Raw genomic sequence first — 11,619 nt, forward strand, 5'->3', positions numbered from 1 at the left:
GGAGCTGTGGTACTGCTGGCCTGAGGGGCTCGGAACAAGTATTGGGCTATGGATGGAGGCGAGCTTGAATCCAGCACTATGTGGGAAATGTTGGTTGATGTAGCCAAGCAGTTTGACAGAGTGGAGATGCTTAAAATTTGGGGTGCATAGGAAAAAGGGGTCTCAGTAAAAGGGATTCAGGAAGCCGACTTAGTAGCCAAAGTTGTAGTAGTAACTAGACCTCCCTGGCCATGGGAGATGGCATTGGAAACTATCCCAGTAGCAGTTTGCACTCTGGGTCAGCAGCAGCAGCAACAAGCAAAGGCAGAGCGGTTACAAAGCATCCAGAATCAGGATTCAGCATCAGGTCCTCTCTGGGAGTGAGCTCATAGGTAGGGTGTGAAGGTAGAAGGTCAGGACTGAGTAATGGAGCAAGGACTCCTAAGTGTGAAACCAGAAGATGGTTTGGTCTGGGTTGTACCATGGGATATGTGACAAGATCTGTTATTGTGGGTGCATGGAGTGTGCTTACCCCAAACAGGCCAAGGCCAGAGACGGGTTGGCAAAAATGGGGTGGTGGCCCAAATGGGAACAGGACCTAAAGGAACATGTTGATTCTTGTCTGGTTTGTGCCAGACACGATCCAGCAAACAGAAAACAAAGCAGGACTCTTATGAATCAGGCACCCAGGGGGTCCATGGGAATGGATTCAAATTGACTCTAAAGGGGAGTTGCCCTTCATGCCATAGGGTAACAGGTGTGTTAGTAGATGTGGATACTTTTTCACACTGGTGGAAGCCTTCCCCACTAAAAACATGACCGCCATCACTACAGCTGAACAACTGGGGCACAGTCTGCTGTGGAATGGGGGTACAAAGGTAATGGATTCAGACAATGGTAGCGGATTTGTGGGGGCTGTTGCCGAGGAAGGTGCACGCTGCTGGGTATCGACCAGAAGTTCTACATCTCCTGCCCTTCAGCAGAGCCGGCCAAGCCAGGCAAGTGAATAGGACCATTACACGTGAACAAAGAAATGAGGTCTTACATATGCCAAGTTACTCATGGGCAAAATCACTCAGGCTTTGGGCCTGTGGATCTTTGTTGTGGAAATCTTGCTGAGTGCCAGAGCAGCTCTGAGGAGCTCAGTCTGTGCCAACCTGCCATGGATACAGGGTGGTGTATTTAGCTAAAGGCCACAAGCAAATCTTCCTGCCTGGGTCTGTGTGGCTTGGGCATACAGGCCCTATTCATGTTAAAGCAGGGGAGGGGAGTCGGTGGGAGCTAGCATCCAATTCCCTGTGAAAATCCCTGCTCCCGGTGAAATCGATTCTGAGTCTTTTCAAGCCCTGAGCTCTGCTGAAAAGCGGTTAGTGGCCCCAGCCCCATGCCAGGAGGTGGGCGGGGGGCTGTGTGTAGGTCCCTCCTGCCAGACTCCACCCCCACCCTTTCCTCTCGCCAGACATCTGCTCACGTGCTGTAACCCAAGAGTCATCTCTGCTGTGCCCATGTGCGTCCTATGCCTCTGGGAACACACTCTGAACCCTGCATGCTGCATGGGCAGCTGACGTGAAATTACCTGTGCATTGCCTCTGGGCAGATTCTAGGGCTTTATCCAGCATGGGCTTCAGATCCCAGCAATACCTGGATCTGCCTGTAATGCACCCTGACGCCTGCCCAGTAGATCCTAGAGGCCCTACTATATCTGTTATAGTCTAGCTGTGGTGGGTGAAGATCATATCACTGTAACACTAGAGATCGTGCTATGGGAACTCATCCAAGATGAGATTCTCAGAGCCACTTAAGAGATTTGTATGCCCAGTTCTCATCACAGTTCATGGGAATTGGATGTCCAGATCCACTAGGCAGCTTTGCAAATCTCAGCCCAAGCCAGCAAGGGAGATTCAAATTTATGTGGCAACTGGTGAAGATCTCCAACTCAGAGGTGATGGTGGGAGCTGGGAGCTGCAAAAAGCCCTTAACATCTTATTTATTAACCTTAACATGCCTTCTTACTTGGCGACTGTAATAGGACTGTGCAGGAGCACCAGGCAGCTGGGACAAGTTCAGCACAGCTCATAGCTCCTCCTGGCTTGGCCAGAGGGAACCTTCTTTGGAACATACCTGGCAAGGTGATGCTTATAAACCTCAGTGTGGCAGCACATCTAGGCCGGCCAGCTGCTAGACCAGAGTACCCAGCCCTACTTGGTAGGAACACCACATTGTAATTCAATGTGGTAGGGGGAGGGTTGGGTGCATGTTTCACTGAGGCCTCGTGCATTGGAGAGGCCTGGCAATGCATGCAGCAGGAGGAACAGTGATGTCTCAATACCAGGCTCCGCGCAGAGGTGAACAATGTTATGATGGTGTTTCTGGATTACCTGCCACCTCAGACACCTGCTGCTGGCTCCTTGCCAGTCCCCAGCTGGAGAGATGGAGTGAGAAGCCTTTAAAACACAAACGAGTTCCACCACATTCACTCCTGGGGAGCTGTCCTGTTCCCTTCATGGCTATTGTGCAATGCAGAAGGAATGATGCACAAAGCAAACCCTGACTTGTTATATAGGTGGCTTGCACTTGTTCTCCTTCGCCAATGCAGCACCAGGGAGGTCAGATGTGGCAGGCCGTGGTCCTTGGACACAGGAGTTATGGGTGGAGAAGCGATTGAACTCTGGCCATAGATAAGGTAAGATGTTTCCAAGGGCAGGAGGCTTGGGAGCTGGGGGCTGGAGCATCTCACAGGTAGCTCTGGTGGCTAGGTTAACAGGGAAGAAAATGCTGGAGTGGAGTCCCTGCTGGGCTCCAAACACACTCACCGGATTCCATGCTGGTGGAAGTGGGTCCATTTACAGCAGGTGTGACTGGGATCCATTGTGATTTCTGAAATCCCTGGACTGGAGGGGATATGGCTAGGATGGCGCAGGGGGTGAGTTAGGATGCTGTGTCTTTCACCTCGATGACACTTGTTTAGACTGTGCCTAGGTCAGCAATGGCAGAAAGCATGGCAGGGAATGTCAAGTAAGTGTTGGAAGGCGGTTTTACATCTGTATACAGTAGTGAGTCCATTCCAGGGATGCTGTGTCCAGGTCTGGGGTCCACACTGCCAAAACCATGTGAACAAATTCGAAAGGGCTCGGAAAAGAGCTACAAGAATGAGCCGAGGTCTGGAAAACCTGCCTTATAGTGAGAGAATTCAGAAGCTTTAACTTAGTTTCTCCAAGGGAAGGTTAAGAGGTGACTTGATCATGGTCTACAACTATCAACATGGGGAAGAGATTTCTGACAGTAAAGAGGCCTTTAATTTAACAGAAAAAGATGATGAGCTGCAAGGTTGGAAGCTGAAGTTAGACAAATTCAGGCTAGAAATAAGGCACACATAGTTAGCAGCGAGGGTAATTAATCATTGGAACATCTCACCTACGGACATGGAGGGTTCTCCATCACTTGCAATCTGTAAAGCAAAAGTGGATGTCTTTCGAAACGATCTGGTGAAGCGCAAACAGACGTTACAGGCTTGACGCAGGTTTTACCGGGGGAGCTATCTGGCCTGTGTTATGCAGGAGATCATAGTAGATGATCATAGTGGTCCCTTCTGGCATTGGACTGTATGACCCTGTGAAAGTGACAACCTCCTAGCTTACCCTGTGAGGGCTGCTCTGTGCATGGAGAGGAATGGGCTGGTGTCTTAGGTGTCAACTTGGCAAAAAACACCCTTGTGTTGGCACTGTCAGTCTCAGCAGGGAAGCGAAGGACCGAATGGGTCATGGAGACTGAACTCCGGCCCCAACCCTGCAGGGCAGGGCAGAGGCATGTTGTAGGGCAGGCATGGCCTGCTGCTGCTGCGGGTTTTGCAGCATTTCAGTGATTAAACAGAGGACTGCAGTCTCCCGAGCTGAGAGATGAGAAGAGATGGCATCATACCTCATGGGAAAATCCAGAAAGGGTGGTGGGGCCAACACAACCAGTCTTCAGCGTATGAAATGTTCAGCTGGTTTGTGGAGAGCCTCAATCTTTAGTTTACCTACCTACCTACCTGATTGCACACGCACCACTGTGAATCTGACTGTCCTGTGAAACCTGCTCCCAATTCTCGCCTCTGACCTGACTTCACTCCATTTTTTCACTCTATCTGGCTTTTCCCGTGGTGCGGGAGCACCTCCTTTCCGAGTGGCATGGGCAGGTTGGTAGCTCGTGGCCTGGCTGTACATCACACACACTGATGGGCTTTTTAGCTGCTTCCAGTGAAATCTGGAGGTCCTCCTGGGCCAGAGGGTGCATTTCCTAGATGGCTTGTTGCGTCTGCCATCTGGCACTGGGTAGGGTTAGCCAGCCCCAGCTATGGATTGGCTCATTTTCCCTTCATATTTTGCATTCAGAAACTGTTGCTCCAGGCAGCCAAAAGCCCAAAGCAGCTGAGATTCTTGTGAAGAACATTCTTCCAGAAATGCCTCACCAGAACACCCTAATATATATAGCACTCCACAATTGTCTCACCCATCCATGAGAGAAGGAGGGATGGCTGCACCTTTCTCTCAGGGCCAGGCCACCGAAAGGAGGAGAGATGGAGAAGACGGGAGGTCAGTGGGGAGACAGGACAGGGAAGGAGTCAGAAGATGAGGCTACTGTATTTATTGTGGGCATGTGGATTGGGAGTTTGGGGGCCATAGCTAGTTGGAAGACAGGGAATTAGAGTAGCCAGTCAGAGGGCAAGGGAGAGACAATGGGAAGCATAGAATATTAATGACCGGATGTGATCACTGGTACCTGGGTCTAGCTGCTGTCATTGCTATTTGTTATTGATGCCCATCGTTTCTCTTCCCCCTAGGTGCGGAGCATGTGAATGACATGACTGGGATATCTGAGACTCACACCAGCAAGGAGAAGCCCCTTGGTGAGTGCCCCGTGTGCTATGAGAAATTCCACCCGCTGGAGGCTGCCCAGAGGACACTGAGATGTGGACACACCTTCTGCCACGACTGCCTGGTGAAGTGCTTGCTTTCCTCCAGGCTAGACGGGCAGGTCCAGAACAATATCATCTGCCCTGTCTGCCGCTATGTGACGTTCCTCAGCAAGAAGGTGACCCGCTGGCCTCCCAAACCAGGGGAGTCCCCCAAACCTGTGGAGCTGGCTCTCTCACCCTCCTTGTTGCCCCACCTAGCAAAGTCAGCACCAGACAACACCTTGGTGGTCCCCAGCCATTTTGTGATGCCAGTGCAGAGCTATGGCAGGAGTGACAGCATGAGTGGCATCCCCATGGACTCCATGGCCATGCCGGGCAGCCTGGCTCGGGAAGCCCATGTCTTCATGATCAGTGATCATGGGATGCCGCTGGTGGAGGAGAGCTGTAGGTCAGTGGTTAGGGGACATGGCACAGAGGTGCCAGAGTCAGGGGCATCCATGAGTTCCCTTGGGATGTGGTGCTTCCAGTCACCCATTATACTGGCTGTTCTCCTCATCTTGACAGTTGCCCTGTTGGCGGCCGTGTTCCCTTGGGTCCTGTTGGTGAAGAGGAGTTTCTGAGCGGGACTGGAGAATGCTCCAAACAGGACCCAGGCAGAGAGCTGTGCCTACAACCCAACACTCGCAGAGATACCCAGTGCCCCCAGGTGAATGCCCCCTTCTCTTGGGAATAACCCAGGATCCTTGGATTGTCTGCAATATGGAAATCCTGCAGGCGGCCATGATGCAAATACCTGTGGGCTTGCTGGCCAGTGCTTGTGTGGGAGACCTCTGAGGAATGCCCAGAGGCTGCAGGAAATGGCGCCGTGACTTAGCAGGTGTTGCACTTCCTTCTGACTGAGGCGGTAAACTGGTGCCCCGGTGAGGGGCTGGGGGCCATGCGCCAGAGTAAGTGGGCGGGTGGTGCTGAGACAGAGCTGGCAGAGGTGCCGCCTTGGAGCCAAGAGGCCATGCCAAGGACTTGGACGCTTGTGATAAACGCGTTCAGACACCAAGTCACAGGACAGAACGCTGCCCTAGTCACCGTAGAGGCACAAGAGGCACCGGCCTTGTTACGTTCGGTGTGATTATTTTGCAGTCCTAGAACAGTTGCCACTAAAGTGTCCGGGATGTTGGTGGTGGACAAGGTCGCCTCAATTAAACATCCTCAGTGATGTGAGTTTGTTAGTCTGTTTTCTCCCTAGTGGACGTTATACCCGTAGCGCCCCAAGGTGCTCAGATGTTGGCTCTGGCTGGTTCTGTGCAGTGGGGACAGGCAAAGCCCGTGGAGCTCTGGGAATGCCAGCGACACCTTGCTGGGTTCCAGACTCGTTAAAGAGCGGGACTCAGCTCCCCGGTAACTTGAAGTCTTGAGGGTTTTCCTCAAAGATAATTCAATTGAAAGAAAAGCCCTCTAGCTACAGGGCAGCCTGTGCCATGGAGCCAGATCCCCTCCCTGCCCCCCAAAGCTGGGCTGGCAGAGTCTGTATCTCTGTATGAATCTCTCTGCTTGTCTCTGCTGCGCTGCCCCAGCCTCTGGGCCTGTGTGGCTCAGACTGACACCATTCACCAGGTAACACCTGACCCCACGGCTCTCTCTGTCTGCTGTCTGCTCCATTTCCCACCCTGGCTTCCTCCCTCTCTGCACCTCTGCTCCTTCTCTAGCAGCCTCTCCACTGGGGAAGGCAAACCCGCTAGCGTTTGGGATCCAGCCGAACTGTTGAGCCCACGAGGGCGACACCAGCGGCACTGTCTGCAGACAGGCAGGGTGAGTTCTCATGGCCCTACGGCGCACATTAAGGGGCTCCCCTGGTCAGTTGAGGCTCTCTCTGCCAGGCAAGGTGCAGGCTGTTCTCGCTATGGATCTGGCTGTCAGTGTGCTACACAGCTGTGAGCAGGGGGCTTGCCACGCACACAGATCTCTCTCTCCCTCCACCACTGAAAAACAGGGATGGAAAACAGATGAGCAGGAAGGAATCCACCAGGCCTGCTGCCCTCTTGGGACCGCCAAGTTCATCTCTCCACTATGGTCCAGCTGTCCGACCCCTCACACCACCTTGGGCTCTGCAGTGGCCCAGGGTCCCTGTCAATCTTGTGTGTCTGCCTGGGGCATGTGAGTCACCTCCCAGTGCAGAGATCTCTCCTGGATCCTGGGGGACGCAGCAAAGTCCCGCTAGGCTGCTCCTGCACAGACACATCTGCCTTTCTAACAGTGGCTGCTCTGTGAATGGCCTCACCGGGGAAGCCTGGCTGTGTGGGCAAAGGCGCATTGCTGGGAGGGTGATGACTCTGGAGCATGTTGGACAGTTGCACTGAGGAACTGAAGATAAAAATCCCTGTCTCTTAGCATTCCCCTCCTGCCCCTCAGCTCCGGCAGCCCCTGCCTGGCCACCACACTCCCCGCCCCCTGCCCAGATGTCCCCTCTTCTTTCCCAGGGCCCTGGAAATTCCCTCTCACCTGTCCTGTCTCCCTGATACCTGGTCCTGACCTGGAGAACTAGGGACAAGCAGTGGGGAGGTTTAGAGACATTTCTGTGAGGCCAGGCAGGGTGTCTAGCTGCCAGGAGGTAGGATGGTTTGGGAATCCCAGAACCAACCTGCTCCTGGAAACCTTCCCTGGTTTCCCTTAAAGGCCCCTGTTCATGGTAGCTCCTGGTCCCATCAAATGGGCAGGCTCCTGGTGTCCTGCCCCAGTGTCCTTAGGGTTAATATTGCACAGTTTACAACCATGCTGTGATGAATGGAGCTGGATAGCTTCACTGTAAAACAAAAGATAAACTAATCCGCCTTGCCTGGCTTACCTATACTGGTTGCAATATTGGAGACTTGGATTAGGATGGGTTGGAGAAGATGGATTTCTGTCTGCCCTCTCTCAGTCCCAAGAGAGAACAACCACCTAAACAAAGAGCACAAACAAAAGCCTTCCCCCGCCCCCAAGAGTTGAAAGTATCTTGTCCCCTTATTGGTCCTTTGGGTCAGGTGCAATCCAGGTTAGCTGAGCTTCTTAACCCTTTACAGGTAACAGGATGTTGCCTCTGGCCACGAGGGATTTTATAGCACTGTATTCAGAAAGGTGGTTACCCTTCCCTTTATATTTATGACACCCTCTGAGGGAGATCTCTGATCCAGATGACATGCCTCCTCATGGCAGTCTGGTGCTGATGTGGATGTGTTAAACTAGCTGTTGAGTTCCCTATTAGGAGCATGGAAACCTCTGAAAGGTGTCACAGTTCTCCAGAGCCATTTAAGCAAGGTCTCTTATCAGCTGCTTGTGTCACGCTGAGCTCACAGAAAGATTTCACTGTGGTTATTAGGCCTTGGTGCAGTGTTTCCACATCAATAAGACATCCCAGTAGCCTTTGACTTCATGACAGGGCCTGTCACCGTTACTGAGGGATCTGGGTTCCTCCCAGTCATTCATGAATCTATCAATTCCTAGTTACCACTCTGCTGTTACAAAATTTCATTGATCCAATCAGGGAGCAAAAACACACCATGTGACCATTCACACTCCACGACCAGTTCACAAAGTAGCTGGAGCCATGCTATTCCTGCTGGACATTCTGATGCTTCAAAATTTGGTTTCATCCTGTATCGGAACGAAACACTGAAATTTGAAATTTCCCACAAAACACAATTTTCGAAAGGAAAAAATCATTGTGAGTCAACTGAAACATTTCATTTTGACAGGTATTAGTCAGCTGTGTTAGTCTGTATTCGCAAAAAGAAAAGGAGGACTTGTGGCACCTTAGAGACTAACAAATTTATTTGAGCTACTTCATCGGGTGCATCGGATGAAGTGAGCTGTAGCTCACGAAAGCTTATGCTCACATAAATTTGTTAGCCTCTAAGGTGCCACAAGTCCTCCTTTTCTTATTTCATTTTGATGAAATCAAAACATTTAGTTGATATTTTTGTATAACCTAAAATAAAATAAAATTTGACACAAACAGTCATTTCAAAGTGAAAAACTGAAATGTTTCATCCTGAGAAGGTCGAAATGGAATGAGAATGAAATTCTGCTGAAAGCGACACGTTCTCCAGGTAAGTTTCGATGTTGACAAAACAGCATTTTCTGATGGGAAAATGCTCCATTGGAAAATGTTCGACCAGCTCTCGGTATAGGGATCTGCTCACATTGGGCAAAGTTGGGAAACTCTTCATCCAACCTGTTTGGTGAGGCCATATGGGAAATGGTGACAGTTGCAGGAATCGGGACTGATCTGCAAACCAAAAAAGGCCTCTATGAACTGAGCTTGTGGTTTAACAAAGAGTTTTCATCCAGCTCTAGTGGTGACTCCTGTCCACTCCGGAGCTGCTGACACCTGCTACTCTCACGCCCAGTTACCTGAGACCATAAAGTCCCAGTGACGTATCAGCCCAGATTCACAGAGGTATTTAGGTGCGTAACACCCATCGAAACCAATGGGAGTTAGTGCCTAAATACCTTTGTGAACCTGTCTGCTCAGGATCAGGCCCTTTAAACATGGACTCACTTTAAAGCGAAGTGATTCTCAGCTAGCACCACCTTACCCCACCTGCTGGGTCCCCGCAATAGCAGATGGCATCAGCATCACAAGCATGTCAGGAAGAGCAGGGAATGTTGAAGGGACCCTGTCGCTTGGCACCTCTGGCTGACAGTGCTGTAGCTGTGATCCTCACACTGAGAACAGAGGCTGACCCCGCGGGGTGAGTGAGACACTCTCTCTCGTATTTCTTGTTGGGTGACTTTGTGTGTGTGCCTCTGGGGAGACTCCTTGTCTCTGTTCCCTGTACAGTCAGTTAGGCCTTTGTCCCTGCTTCCTCCTTGGTCCACTTACTCCACTGGGGAAGGAAATTGAGCCAGCTCTTTCCTGGGGCAGCCACCCTGCCCCTCTGTGCTGACTCAGTTATGCTGGCTGGTGTATGGAGAGGGGAAAATTCCAGCCCTTTCCCATGCCCCGCCCACCTTCCTGGGAGGGGCAGTAGCAGCCCAGCCGTGGCTGCTCTTATCCCACACTGCGAGTTGCCATAGGTTTGCATTATCAGGCACAAGAGTGCAAAGGGCTCCCTGCATCCCCTGACCGTACCCTGCCTGATCCCACAGCAAGAGAGGAAGTCACCAAGCCTGCTTCTACAAACACTTATACACCACACCCCCAGCTTTACTCCCTGGACATGAGTGGTCTACTCACATGAGTAAAGTTACACCTACATATATGTTTGCAGGATTGGGGTCAACTGAGCAGCCCCGGCTAAGCATTGACAGGGCAGCAGAAAAACTGCAATAGCTTTTAAACCAGGAAATGACATCCTAACAACCACCTTCTGGATGGAGCTCGTTCACCTACATGTGAAATAGGGGGCCATGCCTCAGTTTCCCTGTCCTGGGGTCTAATGTATTAAACAGCCTCCCAGCTCCCCACAGAGTCTCTTTTTTGCCCCCATAGGATCAGGGCATTTCTCAGCACTCCTGCTAGGGACTGAGTCCCTTTAAGTCCTGTCCTGCAAACTCTCCCCTCAAGTTTAGGGGGTTGCACTGCTCTCCTTACTGGGACCCTGTGGGTGCTGGTTCATTTCCCCCAGCAGCTGAGCTCCCCTTCAGTGGGCTTGGAGTCTCCCTTTGACTCCCTTCCCAGTCAACTAATAAGTCTCTGAACACTTCCTGGTGGGTCTCATAACCCCAAACCCCTGGGAGAGCCGGGAGCTTTGCCCCACCTGTCCCACAGGGCTCTGGTCCCAGGCCCTTAAAGGAACAGTGGTCTGGTTTTCCCTGCTCCTGCTCCCTCCCAGACACTGACTGTCCCCAGGACCAACTCCTCTCCCAGGAGCTGCTTTGGTTATTCAGCTCCCTGGAACGGGGTAACTGACCTCTCACGCTACCTTACAGGGCCAGTGCCCCAGTGCAGCCCCCACAAGGAGCCCTGCCCATTAGAAAATGAGCGGCTCCTCTTCTGTGTGAGTCCCTTCTGCATGTGGAGTAACTGAAATATTGGGAGCCCCCAAACTGGCCCAGCTCTGAGTGAGTGTCAAGTCCCCAGCCAGCTTGTTTGCTGAAGCCGAGTGTCAGGGCCCGGCAGGACGTGCCTGATTCCCCGTACACCATGTCTCATCCCCAGCCGGCCTTTGCGCTGCAGCCGAGTGTCAGAGCCTGGCAGGACGTGCCTGATTCTCTGTGCACCTTCTCCAAAGTGCTGGCCAGATCAGTCTGTTTGGAAACCAGGAGCCCTGGTTGGGGGGGGGGGTGCGTGGGAGGTGGGGAGATGTGTCTCCATCACATTTGAGCTTCAGTGGCAACACATGCCTGGGGTGGGGCAGGAAAGAAGCAACGTCTGCCTGCCCCCATTGCTAACCGCTGCCAGCTGCAAGGCTGCCCTGAGGAGGCTGCTCAGCACCCTCCTTCCTGCAGGTGAGCCCACACCCAGCTGAGCTGTCTGCACAGAACAGCCTGACCTGGTTTGTTCTGAGTGCGGGGAGGGCGTTTCCTCCTGCGCTCACTGATCAGAACCAGAATGCCACCATGTGGCCCCGTGTGTGGCAGTCACACCCAGGCTGTTTCTAGGACTCAGCCCCTGGAGATGGCAAGGAATTGTCCTGTGAGAGCAGGCTACCATCCCTACAGCTCCTTCTCACCTGCCTCTACAGCAGCATTCTCTCCATGGAGACCACGCCACCAGAGGGAAGCTATGAGATCTCACCGACTGCGTCCAAAGGGCTCTTTCCCTG

At 52.3% G+C, this 11,619-nt stretch overlaps 1 protein-coding gene across 2 annotated transcripts in view; it reads left to right on the forward strand.

Moving 5' to 3' along the window:
* RNF222 (ring finger protein 222) overlaps positions 1 to 7,611 on the forward strand; it is a 28,653-nt gene extending 21,042 nt beyond the window's left edge. Inside the window, exons 2-4 of one of the 2 annotated variants that reach the window (XM_043528617.1) lie at positions 2,576 to 2,662; positions 4,353 to 4,553; positions 4,802 to 7,611. In XM_043528617.1, the coding sequence (XP_043384552.1) occupies positions 4,538 to 4,553; positions 4,802 to 5,496 (711 nt within the window). In that variant the 5' untranslated portion in view covers positions 2,576 to 2,662; positions 4,353 to 4,537 and the 3' untranslated portion in view covers positions 5,497 to 7,611. The remainder of the gene's footprint in view (positions 1 to 2,575; positions 2,663 to 4,352; positions 4,554 to 4,801) is intronic. The other variant, XM_037914637.2, reaches the window with a different exon arrangement.
* Positions 7,612 to 11,619: the final 4,008 nt, after the last annotated feature.

Source organism: Chelonia mydas, chromosome 14 (genome assembly GCF_015237465.2).
Source record: "Chelonia mydas isolate rCheMyd1 chromosome 14, rCheMyd1.pri.v2, whole genome shotgun sequence".
Classification (NCBI taxonomy): Eukaryota; Metazoa; Chordata; order Testudines; family Cheloniidae; genus Chelonia; species Chelonia mydas.